Consider the following 18,581-nt stretch of genomic DNA (forward strand, 5'->3'; position numbering starts at 1 on the left):
TATTTTAGGTTTGCTTGATAAATAAACTAACCTGGAATCCTTACTCTGAATGGAGGCAGACTTTGTCAAAATTAAACACAGTGTCAGTGTATTCTGGAGCTATGGTGACCCTGACAGTGTATGACCATGTTTCTGAGTGAAATATTCTGGAGTTATGGTGACCCTGACAGTGTATGACCATGTTTCTGAGTATTATTTTTTTTAATCTAGAAAAGAAAATTGGTGAAAAGTCTAGAAAGACATATAGAAAATGGTGTCATGCTGTGAAGCCCATTGTATAAACTCTTTATTTTTATTACAGTAGTGATACGTTTGAGGAAACTTTAGAAAAATTATTAAATTGATGCATACAGTTGTATTACTAACACAAAACTGACGTTTCATGAAGACATTATCAAGAGCCATAAGACATTTTTTACCCCTTAAGCATTGTTTGCTCTGTTGAGAAGACTGCACTTATGTTACAACCAGGAAGTCATTAAGAATTGTCTTGTTGGAATATAGTAGCAAGTGTTCATAATGTTAATGTTAATGTTACTGAATAGTGCTGTTCTTAAAAAGTAAATTCCATTTGTATTTTTTTATCCTTAAGCACTCCGGGATGGGAATGAGGCTACGTCAGTGACTATCACATACTCTCATTGATCAGCGGGTCTTTAGTGTATTGATTTGTTTTGAAAGTTAACTAACTTTTAGAAAGCTAACAAAATTTTTAACCATAAAATGTCTTCTTGTATCCAAATGCACCATAGTAATTAATAATATCAAAATTCATAGTGGAGAACACAGTTTTGATTACTATCAAGACCTCTTGAAGCTATATGCAATATTTTTTTCCTTTGTTGTAAAAGTATTGACTATTACCAAAACAACAATTTAATCAATTTATCACATATTTTGGCTCACTGTGAACAGTTTGATTTTTTTGTGACAATACGTAACTATTGAAGTTATTATCGTCACTGGTACTGAGAAAGAAATTTTTTCTTACAGCACAGACGAGGATGCACGGCAGGCAATGCTTTCTGATGGAGGCAAGATCAAGGAGGTGAAAATCAAACTGCTGCTCAGCTCCCGTGCCGAAATGCAGAAGGTCATTGAGCACGCTCGCCAGCAGTCAATGTCATTACACAGCTTTATGCAGATGCCTGCACCCCCTCTATCTCAGGCTCTCAGTACACTTATGGGCTCCCTCCCAGGAGCAGCTCCAGGTGCTGGAGTCAATATGGGCATGAACATCTCAGGAGGAGCACTGTCAGGAGCTGCAACTCTGGGGCTTGGGGGAGGTGGTATGGGGCCGCTAGCTGCTGGGACTGTACCACCACCCACATCAGTGGCAGCCGCCTTAGGTATAGCTCCACCACCGCACCATACACTTTCTGGGATGCAACCACCTCCACAGCAGCCACCACTGCACCAGCCACCACCACAGCAGCAGCCAACTCCAAATCAACAACAGCCACCGCAGCAGCAACAGCAGCATCAGCAACAGCAGCATCAGCATCATACATCAGTGCCAACATCAACTACAGCGCCTTTGTCACATTCACAGCAAGTAATGTCCGGACCTCTCCTCGATACTGTGGGGCTTGACCCCAAGACCATGGGCCGCACACCACAACCAGATGCTGATACTGCCAGCACTGGCAGTGGCCGTGATCGTGAACGATCTCGTAAAGACCGTTCTAGGTCCCGTGAAGGTGATAGGCGCAAGGATCGTGATCGCGATCGTGAAAGGGACCGCCATCGTGATCGAGACCGTGAACGTGCAGGGCGTGGACGCAGGGAGCGATCTCGCTCCAGAGAACGGCGCAGTCGTCGTGATCGTCGTGATAGATCACGTTCTCGTTCCCGCTCTCGCTCTCGTGACAGGAGGTAAGTTGTATTTCTATTTCACCTCTTTATTACCCAGTTATTGTGAATGCTTCCCCTTCTTGTTCTCCTCCTCCTCGTTTTTTTCTTGCTCTCTATATTAGCCAATTTATTACATGTTACTGCCCATATTTCCCTTTGTCTGTCATGGTCCTGTTTCCTATACCTATATGAAAGAAAGGTGCAGCAACTGTCAAATGTTCATTTTCCACTTAACATGCAAGCTTATATATGTTTATGGGGTAATTTTATTCAAAGTCCCATAGTGCTGCAAGAAATGAAGACTTTGTTTAAGTCCAGTCACTAAATATGCGGATGGGGCTAATTGAAGTAAACAGTGGTTTAGACATTGCATTTATATTCAGGGTGAATACTTTTAAATATCTTAGGCTCACTGTGTTGTCAATAAATAACTGTTTGGGAGGATGGTCTGTCTTAACGCAATTTGTTAGTCCTTAGACTGAGCATATTTTGTCAGAAACTGCAATGACAAATGTTAATTTTGAGCTGCTGGAATTAAACTTGTCAGGCAACCTTTAACAAAATTCTAAACATCAAGTCTTTGAGGATTTCCCTTTAAAATCTTATAAAGAACCTCTGCTACAATCTCAATAGTATACTGAGTATGCTTGTAAATGTTCCTGGCGTCTTCATGCCTGGGTTTCACCAAGTACTCGGAACCTTTTTAACTTCAAGAGAACTTTATTTGTGTATAAATTCATTCAGTCAACATATCAGCATGGCCATGAGACCTCCAGATGAGAAATAAAAACAGCCATTGTGACAGTGATTTCCACTTGTAGGTACAAAAATCTTAGAAAATATTCCTACTGAATTAATCATTTTGTTATGGCTGGAAATGTCTGAATGCCATGTGGAGCACAACATTAGATGCTCTTTCACCACTTTTAATGACTGATCACTGTTGAAAGCTGCATAGCTGCAGTAGTAACTTCAATTAGTGCCCTATATGTTGTTATACAGGGTTGCTTGATTTTGGTATTTGTGATATAAAATCAACAACTGAAAATAGTGTTTATTTGTTTCACATGTTCTCAGCTGAGTTGTGGTTTTGCATTTTATGGCAACCATGATACCTTGACTTACCTTTCTTCCCCACCCCTGCCCCTTTCTTCCACCCATGCCTCATACTGCAGTATCAGCCACATTTCCTATAATGCCCACCTCAAGCTCTGCATATTACCCTCTCATTACTCATTACTCGTGTCCCTTCTCAGATTCGCAAGGGGGTTATCCTCTTCACAGTAATTGGCTTTTAACTACAGTCTTTATTGATTTCCATCAGATGTGCAGTATCTAAACATTACAATGAAAGTACCCCCTCCTCCTAAACTATTTGCTTAATTGTTTAAACTCTGTATTATTTTCTAGTTCATACAGGAGATGATTTTATTTTCATGGATAGTGAATAAATTCAGTCTGTTTTGAAAGTTGTTTATTATTTCCCACCTTCTTTTTTCCAAATGGTTATAATTTGGTTCCAAGATGATATTACTGCCTTTATTGTAGCTACCATGCACATATTTCATGTTTTGTCTATTTTTGTGTCATTATCTTTGCAAAATATGTTGCAGACATGTAGTTACTTGTACACAGTGTGTGTGTGTGTGTGTGTAGTGAACTCAAACCGACAAGTAATAATTAATTTTTATAGCAGCAGGTCTCACAAACGTGGTGATGGAGATTCAGATAAAGAACAAAATGGTGGACCTGATGTCGTCATCATGGGATCGTATACTAAAGAAACAACACCAGTTGCCACCTCTGCAGCAGTTCCAGAAACTGCCAAGCTGGCGCCAGCATGGGAAACTCAATCTGGTGTGCAGATAGTTGCAGAGATAGATTCACGGCGCCTGCAGACACAACAGCCTCAGGTACCACAACATCAGCAGACTATGCCAGTAGTTGCACGTCGTCCCCAGGCTGCACCAGCGGGCCCCTACAGTAGTGGTGCTCTCACTGATAATCCGTATCTGCGTGCTGAACTTGCTGCTGTGGCAGTAGCTGCCAGAGCACGTGGTGAAGCATGGGCTGCACAACAGCAGCAGCAACAGCAGCAACAACATCAACAGCCACAACAGCAAGCAACTGCCAGGGCTCCTACAGTCCAGGCAGCAATGCCATCACCAACAGCTGTCGGTGGAAACTCTCGCTTCCAAACCATGCAGCAGCGTCCCTATCCGGGAACTAATGTGCCAGATGCTGCCAGTGGAGAAGATTTCCTGCAGAATGACTATGACCATGTTGGTGGTGGCGGAGCTGTGCTTGGACGAGGTGGAGCAGCCTTCCGGGGTGGCAGTTCTTATCGAAGACCAGGACCTGCATACCAGGGCCCTGTGGCAGGGACAGGCAGTGGCAGAGGAACAGATCGTGGGCTTATTAATGCTCCAGAGCGGAGACCATTAGCTGGGCCCTATCAGGGTGACAGAAGGTGAGAGCAAGTGTTTTTACATTAATACTGATATGAAATATTTGTTAACTGGATGCAAATAAATAAGTCTTCCTAAATTTTCTTCACTTCATGGGACACCGAATGCAAAGATGGAACAGTGAGGCACATTGACATACCAATCTTATTAACTCTTTTTCTACTTTCTTACTTAGCATGCTATACTCATCTGTATCATTGACATTGCAAACACAACACCAAGTACTCCTTTGAGAGAACAATATACATTCAATATGTATAACAACATTTTGTTAGTGACTCAGTTTTGAACTCCAGATTAGATGGTAAGCAGTTTTTGTTTATGGTAGTTAGGAAATTTGGTATAAAATGCACTAACTGATTTGAAGGCTATTACATGTTTCTCACAGAAGTGTTGGAATTGATGTCTTTGTTTACACCCTTCAGAATTCTGGAAATTTGATACTAAGAGGATCTTAAGGTTAATACAGCATTTAAACTTCAAGTTTGTCAGAATGTCAAATCAACCATCTTTCAGCCATCTAATTTCCAAGCTGTTATTTTATAGGACTACCAGTTTCAATAATATATTATGCCATCTTCAGGCTCCCTGACCAATGTATAGATTCCTACTACAGTTCCAGTCAAAACGGGGGCCAGCGTTCAAAGACTGGTGTCTGTAGATTTCTGCTTGATACAGCGATCACATCAAACATCGTCTGCTGACTGTTAGTCAGAACTGAGGTTGGAGTTTTCCTACACATTGGTCTGATGATGGCATAATATATCGTTGAAACTGGTAGCCCAATAAAATGACAGCTTGGAAATTAGATGGCTGAAAGGTGTTTGACTTGACATTCTGGACTGAAGAGCTGAGTCCCACAACCATCTCTGAAAAGATGGATATCCAGAGACAAGTTTGTCACTTTTTCACATAAGTGATCATTTTCTAATGTGATATACGAACATACCATCAATGAGATTGCAGTATGCATTGCTGTTTGAGTTAAATGCTTCCTCTTCATCCTCCAAATACTCTTGACAATAAACAACATTAAATCACATTGTGATAATGGTCCTGCCACTAGGTCCTGCCACTTGACTTAGCTGTTACTGTTATAGAATGTTCCCTCACTCCTAGAATCTTTTCCAATGCTGTGAAATAATGTTGCGAGTGAAATTCAACTTCTGGCCTATCTTATGCTGACTGTGGCCAGTCTATAACCTATCAGTGATCCATTGATGCATAATGTCATCTGACTGCATTGGCTGTGTCATCCAGATTCCTTATAATTCAAATACTGTGTACAAAATGCATACATCATATAATAAAACTCTGCATAATGGACTGTTGCATGAACACTAATTGGTCTCTTAAAAGGATCCCACACATTTTTGTGTTATTGTGCTATAGTTTAGTCCACATAATGTTAACAATATGCTTTTGTTTCTGGATAATTCAAGCTTATGTGCATGAGGAGAGATTTTGTTTGTGTTCTGGCTGTTGTGGTATGCAGAAACTATTTTCTTATTGTCAGGTGCATTCACGTAAATACTCAGGACTGTTGAATGAAGAAGACTGTGGATTTGTCTATGATTAGATTGTTCAGACAAAACTCTTTATTTATGCACACTTAACATTATATATAGTGTAAACAGACCTTCCTGTACAGGTTTTAGTGGAAGCTACCTTCTCACAATATTTTATTTATTTATTTTATTTGAGAATCTGGTTAGCTGCCTTAAAGAAATGTAGTGAAATAACTCACTTATTCACCTACCCTGTAAGATCACAACTCTCATTTCATTTGTGATAAATTTCTTTAATATTCATTGAGAGATTAAAATGACTTTTATAATTTATTGAGACCTTTTTTTCTCCTCAGGGGAAATTACCGTGAACAGGAGTATCATCGAAGTGGTGCTGATCGCTTTGATGGATTCGACCGTGGAGCAACAGCTGGTAGTAATAGCTATGGTGGTCAGCTTCTCTCCCGTCCACCTGGTTTTGGTACAGATCGTTTTGGAAGGGACAGGTTTCCTAACTCACCTGGAAACTATGAGCACAATAGAGTGTCTCATTCAGGGCTTTGTGTAGAGATTAGACACATGCCGCCAGAGGCGAGCTATGTTGATGTGAAGCGTTTTTTCTCAGGCCTATATGTTGCAGGAAATGCCATTAAAATCATCAACGACAACCATGGCAATCGTGTTGGTATGGCTTATGTTAGATTCACCAAGGGAGAAGACAAGGAACGAGCACTTTCCTTCAATGGGAAGCCATTACGTGGCTCACTTGTGGAAGTTCTGCATCTTGATGATGATATATTTGAAAAAGCCATAGACTCTTATCGACCACCTCGAGAGTCCAAACAAGCACGTGGATCAGCTGATAATCCAGATGGTCGCCCTGACTTGGAACAGTTTGTATGCCTTCGGGTGTCAGACTTGCCACCATATGTTAAGGAGCAAGACATCTTCAAGCTCTTTGAGGGATACACTGTTGTTGAAGTGGTTATGTCAATTACACCAAGAGAACTGACTGGTGCTAAGGACTTTAAAGCGTATGTTAAGTTCAGCAAGCATGAGGATGCGAAAAAGGCTCTATACTCGTCAAATAAACACATTATAGGACATAAGAAAGTAAGTGTGTGGCCTTGCCCTGTGGACGAGTTAGTGGAAGCTCGAAAACAGCAGAATGGATTTGATGATGATAAGGTGACTGATATGGATGTAGAGGAGGAGGTTCCTACAACTATTGCAGAAACTGTGACAACAGAGCCTTCCCCAGTCAGTGTTGCGCCCCCCACCCACAGTTCATCTTCAGCACCTCCTACATCACAAATTGTATCATCTGAAAGTCCAAGTGCGTCACCAGTGACTACAGCACAAAGCAATACCACCAACAGTTCCACTGTTACTTCGTCTCCTGCAACAATCTCTCCTGCAACGACTACTGCATCAGTTACCACTGCCACGAACCAAGGGCCTACACCCACACCAGCACCTTCACAACAGCCACTGCCCATAGTGAACACAGATTGTGCTCTCTTGCAGGTATGTAGTGTTTGTTTAATATGCTAAAAGTCAGTCTCTCTCTCTCTCTCTCTCTCTCTCTCTCTCTCTCTCTCTCTCTCTCTCTCTCTCTCTGTATGTGTGGCATATCAAAATGTTCAGTTGTTAGGCCTGTATTACTTTGTTTGGGCAAACTGTTGAACATGAAGTACTAGAAATCTAATGTCAGGGTGTATACGACCCGGGAGATCCGGGAAAAACCAGGGAATTTTTTCATCTGGGAGAAAACTGGGAAAAACCCGGGAATTTTTTGGAATTCCGGGAACTTTTCCTTGTTTTAGTTACCAGTTAAATTTTTGTTATTTTGACTGGTAAGAACCAATACTCCAACAAAGGGTATTACTGTATTCCACGTCTGCAGGATAATATTGCAGCAACAAAACATTAACAAGAGGAAGAAAAACGAAAATAGAACTTAAGCGGCAAAGGAATTGTGCCATATACAACAAAACACAGTGCTCATACAAGCGTCTGCCAACCAAAGTGTGTCAAAGACTTTAGGAAGAATATGCAGTGCTTCCTAACAACAAATTGCCTCCGATGAGTGTGGCATGACAGCTGTTTACATTTGATTCATTTGAGCAGTTGCGGGCGGACTCTTGCGCATGCGCAGTTGAGTCGCCTGTGGGTAGTACCTTCTCCCACTTCTGGCTACAGATGTGTGGCTGAGCGCCACTATCTAAATTGCTCCGGTTCAGAAATATCATAGATCCAGGGCTGATGCACAGAGCAGTCTGAGTTGTAGTGGAGAGGTGGGTAGTCTCCACGTGACCTGTGTTTACGTTTAGTGATTTTGCTGTTTCCTCTTTGTTTATTGCTCTCACATTAAATGAAAACAAAACGGATTTCTGTGGCCGGGAGCTACCAAATTAATTAAAATACGTTCGCATAATTACGGAAGGCTAAAATATGTTGTTAGTTCCAGGTTTTATTTCCACCTTTCTGACAATCAAGCATTAATCACCTTGCAGAACAATGAAGCTGTTTTTGTCGATTTGCTAAAGGGATTGGGCTTTTATTAATATTTTGCACTCAGGAAGTCAATTTATTTTAAACAAAGTGTTTAATCTCAAGCTGTTGGCTAGTTTCAACTATTCGCTGCATTTCAAGCACACGTTTTCCATCTTCTAGCTCGTATGACATTGTGCCATAATAAAGAGCCAAACATAAGATAATACAGTACTGGTACTCTAGAAAATTTACATCTGAATCTGGACATATGATTGTGCACTGTAAGACAAATTACGCATTTTAGTATGGTTCACGAAATTACGATGCTCCTGAAGTATCCTTTGATGTCTTGTTTCTTTTATGACATAATGCAAGATCGCACGTATGAACATACGGGCTTCCTGCATCATCGTAGCTGCGCTGGCGCGGTGACGCCTGTTATCTGGCGCTCTCTGGCAACTCCTGAAAAGAACCAGTTTCTAACAGGTCACGGGAAAATATTGCGAATGATGGTTTGAAAAGTGTTACTTTCAAAGTAAATTTCCTTTTACGCAAGATGAACTATGTGCGAGAATGTACGATGAATTCTTAAACCACAGAGCGTTTGACTTTCATGTAAAAATCAACTCCTTGAGTACGACCATCTAGAATAATTTAGAGCCCAGAAGATCAGACATTTACGTCGTTATTAAAAATTTTACTGGCACATTTGTGTCATGTGTCTTAAAGTGTAACACGCGCAAAATGAGCAGCATTATATGTGGAAGCTTACTTCTCTTGCAGCTTATTAATCTTAGAGACCAATATTATTTGTGAAAGCTTTGTTTTTCTTTTATCAAAACTATGTGTACTAATTTAAACCATTAACTTTTCTTTTTGTGTGTTCGCGCTACTTAAGAGTGATCTTGCTATTGGTTGACTACACTACGTGTCTTGTACTGTCATCAGCTGTCGAGATCACGTGACATGAGCTATGACTGGCTTACAAAAGCGCGTCGCAATCTCGATTTCATTGCTTCGGAAAGTAACATGCAGTGTTTGGTGGAATTCGAATTTATACCGCCATAAAACGAAGAAATGCAGCATACGTGTTGCTGCACATCAAAGATCTTTCCAAAACGTGTTTTTTTCCCCTGGGTTTTGTTTTCTAAAGTGCCGGTAAATTCTATGTCTGTTTAGAAAACCATAAACATTCTAAGGATTGATAACTTTAACAGTGCCGAGGAAAAGTATACTGTCATTTAACATGGAAAAAGTGTATTTTCACCCGGGAGAAAGTGTATTTTCAACCGGGAAAAATCCGGGAATTTTTTTTCCTTGTCAACGTATACACCCTGAATGTGAATCTCAAATATTACTAGTATTTCAAATATTTTCATTTTAAATTATGAAACTTCGCACTTCCAAGATTTAACTAGGAAGACTATAGCAATTTGCAATTCCCTAGATGAAATCTGATGTGTAGATTATCAAGTTACATCACAGTAAAACATTTCTGTAATGCAGATAGCACAATATACTTTACACATCTGTGTGAAGGAAGCATTATGTGATGGTGTCCCAATAACGTTTCACATAGCCATAGTAGTTACAGGTACAACCATTTCAGGTGTGAAATCTACATGTGAAAAGGAATATTGTGACACTTATGTGGATTTTTTCACTGAGCCATCTTATGAGTTTCAATGTTTTGTATGATGGCTCAGTAACAAAAGGTTTGCATTATTCCATTTTACATATGGATTTCACTTGTGAGATAGTTGTGTCTGTAACTAGTATGATTGTGTGGAACCCACATTAGGGATGCCATAATATGTTGCTTCTTCCATACACACGTGTGGAGATATGCCATGCTATATGCATCGCAAAAATATTTTACTGTGATGTACCTTGATAATGTGCAAGGAGTTACCTTTAGCTAAGTGCTAAATAATTATATAAAGTGGTTATTTTTACTATAAAACAGCGACATAGTAAAACAATTTCTCTCAAGAAATTCACAGTGGCTGTGGATGCATACATACAAATGGCTACTAATGTTGCCACTGTATTACCTAACTGCCATTGACTGAATGAATTTCACCAGTTACTTTTTAGAAAGAGAAAAAAAATCCCAGCCCCTTTGGATTAACGTAACTATCGTTATCATTAATAATATTAATATACCCTATTGAAGTTTGTATGTGATTTAGGGCTTATTCAAACATCTCTGAAATATTGTTGCCTGATATATGGGTGGCTGTAATCAGGAGCCAAAGCTTAGCTACTAAATTTTGTGCCAAATACTGTCGGGAAAACAGTGTTTAGGTACTGTTGTTGATAGAATATGTGCATCAATAACAACCTCACTCTCCATTTAAAATCCTCTCATATTCATAAAAATTATAGTTTGTTTTCACAACATTGGTTTGACTGAAAGAGTTGCACATAGCTACAGTAAAAATATTAATTTATTCTTTGTTGTGAAACAATAACAACATAATCTAGCTCAGTGTGAAATTAGCACCGGCAGTAATACAGTGTATAGGAAACATTAAGTGAATGAATGTGGAGTTCAGTAATCTGGTATCACTAAAGACATTTAATTTGGAACTAAATAAGATAAACAAAATGAATTTGTACATATAACTAGGCACAGAATGGAAGATACTTGATTTTCTTCTTCTGTTTTCCAGGGCCTGCCACCAACTACAACAGACCGGGAAATCTTGGACTTCTTCTCAGATGTGGGCCTTGTGCCACTTCGCATTCACATAATGCTGGACAAGTATGGCAAAGCTAATGGTGATGCATTCCTTGAATTTGCAACTACACCCGAAGTTGCACGCGCACTCAGTAAGGATGGAACTTTGCTCGGCCCAAACGAAGTTCGTGTTCAACCTGTGTCTCGACTTGAACTGCAAGAAGCACTTGGTTGGCAAGTCCCTCCTTCGAGACCACCTTCGAGAGGACCTGTGCGTGCTGCCAGACCTGGCCTCTTAGGTGCTGCACCAGGAACTCCACATCGCCCACAGCTGTTGCCCCGCCACAACCCTCACCACCCACATCACAATCCCCACCATCCCCATCACCCTCTTGGACCCCCTCATCACAATCCTCACCACCCTCACCATCCACAACATGTAGATGCATTTGGAAAGCCAGGTTGTGTTCTTGCTCTCGAAAACATTCCATTTCGTGCAGATATTGATGAAATTCTTGATTTCTTTGCTGATTATGGAGTAACGAGGGAGAATGTTATCCGACGATATACGGAGGGAGGTATGGTAACAGGTGACGCTCGTGTAGCACTTCCCTCACCTGCTGAAGCACAGCGAGCTCTGCGAGAACTTCGTTATTGCAAGATGCGAGGACGGCCTATATTCATGAAGCTTTACTGATGTTGTGAGTGCGACCTAGTGGGCTGTGTAGACTTGACTGAGAATGTGGAACTAAAAACACAGTAGAAACAATTTCAAGTGTCTGTGGAGTCTGAATCAAGACATGTTCTGCCTAATGTAATGTGAATTTTTTTTCTTATTTTTGATTAATGAAACTGTATTCAGATCTGAACGAGTGCAAGTAGCCCACTATACTAAAATATTCACTATATAATGTCCATTCCCCATTGATTGGATATTATTTTCTTTGACAGTGCCATAGGATTTATACGGGTTTTGAAATAAGTGAATCCAAGTATAAGAACATTAAAGTTTCGAAGTTTTGTATAGTAAGGAACAATTAAACCACTAACATAACAAAATGTGGTTTTGATATTGATTAAATAACAGTATAGTGTTTGTAAAAAAGCTGTTTTCCATTCATTTTCCTCTTGATTAATTTGATGTGATTTGTTTTCACTTGCCACTTGGGATATCATAAACTGATCACTGCAGACTGCTTTGAAGATGGGGGCTAATTCATTTCAACCATCTTCTGTGGGCCTGGTTTAAAATGAATAACAGCTTGCTTGTAATTATAATGCCTTTAAAGTTTACAATATTTTTTCACATATCATGATTTGTCTTTTTAACACTCTGGACAAGTCAATGTATTATGTTAAAAGTTTCAATTTTTTGTATATGGGCATGCACAGACAAATTTAGTTTAAGGTATGACATTAAGAGAAAAGTCAATGTAAAGAAGAAGAAAAGGGGAGGGGCAGAGGCCAATAATATGACATTTTAAATACACATACTTTTGTATATTAATCATTGCATCAGACTGATAATTAAGTTCTAGTTATTAGTTTCACAGTAGTTTCAGCATAAAAAGTGTTAGTGACACTGTGATCTAGTATCATTCCAAGTGTGTTTGACATATTGTCATTTATCATTTGTATTTTTTGTTACATGAGATTTTAGAATGTTTGTACATATAACTATGTATATTAGTGTGTTTGTGTGTGCGTGTGTGTGTGTGTGTGTGTGTGTGTGTGTGTGAGAGAGAGAGAGAGAGAGAGAGAGAGAGAGAGAGAGAGAGAGAGTATTGATAAATGTGGATGTACAGTGAATGTAAATAATGAACATGTAAATAACTAAAGAAAATTTCCTAACTGGCCACTTTTTGGTCCAAGGATACCACATAAGTTGTTTGCAAAGATATCCTCATTTACTTTTCTTTGTAATGTTTGATAACATTTAGGGAGTGCAGCAATAACTGAGTTGTTACTTGTTTACAGTGGCACATCTCAAGTAAAAATACCCAATAAATCTTCAAAAAATGATAAATTGTATTTTTATCTGTAACTAAATACCCATTATTGTTTTTGAACTGACAGAAAACATTTAGTTGTGGAAACATGTGAAATCATAAAAGGAATGTCATTCATGTCCTTAGACTTACACGAGCATTGCCCCACTCTGTTGTGCATCAAACTGTGTACAATCTACATTGTAAACTCATACTGATCATTTAATGTAACAACACATGAAAATCTACAAAATGTTATCTCCCAAGGTAAACCTGTACTTAGATAGTTGCAGGTAGTACATTCATACACAAATATTTCGCACGTCCAGGGCCTCGCTGCGATGGAGCATTGATGACATTTTCATGATCTGGACTCACAGTGAAGAAGAACTCCAGAATTTCATCTCCAACCTCAACTCCTTTGGTTCCATCAGATTCACCTGGTCCTACTCCAAATCCCATGCCACTTTCCTTGACGTTGACCTCCACCTGTCCAATGGCCAGCTTCACACGTCCTTCCACATCAAACCCACCAACAAGCAGCAGTACCTCCATTATGACAGCTGCCACCCATTCCACATCAAACGGTCCCTTCCCTACAGCCTAGGTCTTCGTGGCAAACGAATCTGCTCCAGTCCGGAATCCCTGAACCATTACACCAACAACCTGAAAACAGCTTTCGCATCCCGCAACTACCCTCCCGACCTGGTACAGAAGCAAATAACCAGAGCCTCCTCATCTCCTCCCACAGAAGAACCCCAAAAGTGCACCACTTGTGACAGGATACTTTCCGGGACTGGACCAGACTCTGAATGTGGCTCTCCAGCAGGGATACGACTTCCTCAAATCCTGCCCTGAAATGAGATCCATCCTTCATGAAATCCTCCCCACTCCACCAAGAGTGTCTTTCCGCTGTCCACCTAACCTTTGTAACCTCTTAGTTAATCCCTATGAAATCCCCAAACCACCTTCCCTACCCTCCGGCTCCTACCCTTGTAACCGCCCCCGGTGTAAAACCTGTCCCATGCACCCTCCCACCACCACCTACTCCAGTCCTGTAACCCGGAAGGTGTACACGATCAAAGACAGAGCCACGTGTGAAAGCACCCACGTGATTTACCAACTGACCTGCCTACACTGTGAAGCTTTCTATGTGGGAATGACCAGCAACAAACTGTCCATTCGCATGAATGGACACAGGCAGACAGTGTTTGTTGGTAATGAGGATCACCCTGTGGCTAAACATGCCTTGGTGCACGGCCAGCACATCTTGGCACAGTGTTACACCGTCCGGGTTATCTGGATACTTCCCACTAACACCAACCTGTCAGAACTCTGGAGATGGGAACTTGCCCTTCAGTATATCCTCTCTTCTCGTTATCCGCCAGGCCTCAACCTCCGCTAATTTCAAGTTGCCGCCGCTCATACCTCACCTGTCTTTCAACAACATCTTTGCCTCTGTACTTCCGCCTCGACTGACATCTCTGCTCAAACTCTTTGCCTTTACAAAAGTCTGCTTGTGTCTGTGTATGTGCGGATGGATATGTGTGTGTGTGCGCGAGTGTATACCTGTCCTTTTTTCCCCCTAAGGTAACTCTTTCCACTCCCAGGATTGGAATGACTCCTTAGCCTCTCCCTTAAAACCCACATCCTTTCGTCTTTCCCTCTCCTTCCCTCTTTCCTGACGAATCAACCGTTGGTTGCGAAAACTTGAATTTTGTGTGTATGTATGTGTTTGTTTGTGTGTCTATCAACCTGCCAGCACTTTCGTTTGGTAAGTCACATCATCTTTGTTTTTAGATATATCTAAAAACAAAGATGATCTTTATTCAGGTACAATTGTTTGACACTAGTCACTTTCAAAGTATTATCAGTCAGCTTCTACACACTTCTCCCAGTACTGCTGCCACTGCTGGAAGAATCTCTGGAAAGCCTCTTTTGGTGTGATGCACAGTTACTCTGTCAAATTGTGCATAATAGCTTCCCTGTTCTGAAGTTGGGTTGCTTTCATAGTGTTTTTCACTTTGGGAAAAATTCAGAGTTGATTTTCACACACACACACACACACACACAAAATCCAATTGCCTTGTGGTGTCCTTGTAAGTATGCCAATATGCCACCCATCATTCCTCTGCAGGTTAGTGGTTGGGTACTTGTCAATTTTTTTTTTTACATGTTGTTTACATGTTGTTTCAGCGTATAGATCAGAGGCATACAGGCCTAGCACTGAAGTAAGTTTGGCAAATGAAGTTACATAATTAATCAGCAGAAAAATATTAAATACTGAACTTTAGTGTCCTGTAAAGGCCCACACCAGATAATTTTTTCAACTAACAGCTGTGGGAAACCTCTTACTATGTGGGATCGTTGGCAACGCTGGATAAGTGGGTAGGTGACACTTAGGCAGACATTAAATGAACTGAAAATGTCACTAGCTTTTGAACTGTCATGCTCTCTCTCTTGAGAAATAGAAAAAACATGTTAAAAGAGTCAAACAACAAAATAGTGAATAACAAAAATGACATGCCAGATGAGTGAACAAAGACATTCAAGGTATGGATAAAGGAAAGATGATCGCTGGCCAATGGTGGTGTTTCAGTAGAAATAGTTAAAGATAAAGGTAGAGTAATGTATAAGAAACTCGCAAAATTGTTCACAGAATGTCTGCAGAGCACAACAGTTGCCCGAAACTGGAAAAATCTGTAATTATTCTACTTAACAAGAAAGGAGACAAAGAAAGCATCAAAAACTGTAGACCTAGCAACTGTCATGCTGTACTGGGTTTTCACTAAAATTGCCACCAACCACACAGGAAAGAAGCATTGAATTTTAATTAGGCATAAGAGCAAACTGGCTTAAGTGGGCTATACACAGTACAAAAAGTTTGAACTGCCATTTTGCCTAGGATTCATATATTTTGAGAAAGCTTTTGGTTAAGTTTCAATAAAATCTCCACCGACAGACCTTGTGAAACGAGGCACTAATTCAACATATACAGCGAAGAACAAATATGTCACTGCTGTTGTGCCCATTAGATTTCATCAAGCCAGTGAGAAATTTAGAATTAAAATAGTATTCAGTCAACAAGATTCCACATCATCAAAACTATCCACAGCAGTTCTACAGGAATTTTTCACGTGCATAAACTTGATATTGGGGCGTACAAAAAAATCTATGTTTGTTAATGGAATATATCTGCACCACTTGTGTTTTGCTGATGACATTGTATTGTTTGCGTCTAGTGCACCTTTATTTCGTCAATACAATTTTGAAATTAAAATGTGGCCCATAAGTTCTCAGGTTAAAAATTCTGTTAATATAATTGATTCATTGGTGACAATTGTTCCCAGTTGTCATATGACAGCCTTTATTCTTCTCAAATATTTCTTCTTAAGGCAGCTTATAATGACGCTAGTATTTGCTCTTTTAATCAGATATAGTTACACTAGTTTTGATCAGCATGCTACATGTACCAGAAGGCGGGTTGTAGTTCCCTGGCCTTAAGGAACTGAGTCATATAAGTTCTTGTAACGGACCATTATCTGTAACAGAATGCAACTTAGTATCTGTCTCTTCAGGTGTTGCTTCAACTTTATGACATAAAGACAAATTTTTATGTCCCTCTTTGAGTGTGTGGAACATGTTTGTAAAATTACTACCTAGAAAGGCATTTAATATTTTTTATGAAACTGTCTGGTCATTTGTGAATAAACTTTTCTTTCTTCAGTTTGGCTTCAATCACACTGCCGAGATTGTTAAGATACTACAAAGTACACTGAAGTATTAAGGACAAAAATATTGACACAAAAATTGTATTATTGCAAGAAAAACTGTCAAATGTGAATGAAAACTGAACAAATGTTCATGTAGTATGAGAAATGGAAATAAGCATAGCTTATGGGATGTTTCAGATGATGATGATATGCTAAACTCAACAAGCTGAAAATCTATTAACAAGTGTAAAGTTGGTGGCACATAGCAAACTGAAATACAGTGCTGCAGTTAAGGAAAGTAATGAAAGTTAATTTCTGACAGGCAGTTTACTATTGTGACTCTCCTGGATAGTCACACAGATTAGCATGCTGCTCCTGGGATTCGGAGAGGTGTGTTGGTCAGAGATTGAATCTGCCTATTGGATCAACAGTGGGGGCTGGTTTGCCAGACAGTCTGAATGTGATTTTTAGGCACTTTCCCACTCCTAATAGGTGAATACTGGGCTGGTACCCATTTCCCTCCCCTGTTACACTATCCACAAACACTTTGAAACCATTCTCACACTTTCACATGGGATAACTCTAGCCACAGATGGATGGGGTATACAAATTCTGTTCTGGGGAGAGTGGCACTTGATGATGGAAATTGGGCCACCCTCTACTACTAACATTGTCAGTTTCCAGATTAATGTGCCGACACCATGAAGATATATGATAAAGCCAGGAAAAAAACCACTGAAAAACATCATTGCTCTTAACTGCAGTATCAATGTGCTAACTTAAAGTGAGGTAATCCATACATATTGTAGAAATGTATGTATGTTCCACATATATTCCATAACCACGAGACTATTTCAACCAAACTTTACACGATTACTCACTATCTGCAAAGAATCGCTGTGGGGGCAAGAACTACCTACCTATCAAAGGGGTGAGATAAGGAGTGAGAAAGAATTGTAGCCCACGAAGCATGGATATTCAGATTTTGTTCATGCAGTATTTGGGAATGAGAGCACTTAGTGACTTGTAACAGTCTTTGCACCTAATTTCAAACCTTTACAAAAATTATCGTCGCTGACAACACCCACAAATTGATGAACATGTTTCTTACTACATTTTCACTGTTCACACAGTAAGTCAGCTGCAGGAGGCATGACATTTTAATTTATTACTTCTTTACTACTAACTGTATTCGCAACACATTTTGCTGACAGTACTCACAAATACCACCAAAAGTACCTGAAAATTATGTTGCTGTATGAGATATAGTTTGGGAGATAAGACTTTATAAATATTGAGCTACATGAAATGAAACTACAGTGCAAAATTTGCTAGACATATAGGTGAAATGTATGTATAAATGTTTGTGAAATATATTGAATATATGTGACTTGCCACATGCAAAAAACTTCTCCTAAACCCCTGAATCGATTACAACCTAACTTGGTCCTGCCAGGGTGCTCACCACTCTTTGGCAGATTTGTGCTTGGCTGCCAAGGGGGATAGTTTCCCTTCCATGCTGTCTGTATGTTCTCTTGCTATTCTTTTTCCTTTACCTTGGGGAACATGTCTGGGATGTTTTTAGAGATGTATTCTGCTTTTTTCGTAACCAATATCAGAACAGTCTCTCCACTGTTTTTTATTCCTTTTTGTTTTCATCACTCCCTTTCTCTTATCCTTCCTCACTTCGGCATTTAAGGGTCTTCTTTTTCATCTTCCTCACTGTGCACTCCTGAAGGCCAACCCATGTCTCTTGACATGTAACAGGTGACTGGGTAATGCGTAATTCCCCGCCCCAGGTTGACAGGTAAGGTTCGCACATACCCCCTGGAACAGGCCAGGCCCAGGGAGGATGCTTGTCTGAACTGCTG

The 18,581-nt window shown here is 40.0% G+C and overlaps 1 protein-coding gene across 1 annotated transcript in view; it reads left to right on the forward strand.

Moving 5' to 3' along the window:
* LOC126481678 (RNA-binding protein 12) overlaps positions 1-12,791 on the forward strand; it is a 113,502-nt gene extending 100,711 nt beyond the window's left edge. Inside the window, exons 4-7 of the mRNA XM_050105612.1 lie at positions 994-1,875; positions 3,548-4,324; positions 6,187-7,357; positions 11,002-12,791. Coding sequence (XP_049961569.1) covers positions 994-1,875; positions 3,548-4,324; positions 6,187-7,357; positions 11,002-11,706 — 3,535 coding nt within the window. The 3' untranslated portion in view covers positions 11,707-12,791. The remainder of the gene's footprint in view (positions 1-993; positions 1,876-3,547; positions 4,325-6,186; positions 7,358-11,001) is intronic.
* Positions 12,792-18,581: the final 5,790 nt, after the last annotated feature.

Source organism: Schistocerca serialis, chromosome 5 (genome assembly GCF_023864345.2).
Source record: "Schistocerca serialis cubense isolate TAMUIC-IGC-003099 chromosome 5, iqSchSeri2.2, whole genome shotgun sequence".
Lineage (NCBI taxonomy): Eukaryota > Metazoa > Arthropoda > Insecta > Orthoptera > Acrididae > Schistocerca > Schistocerca serialis.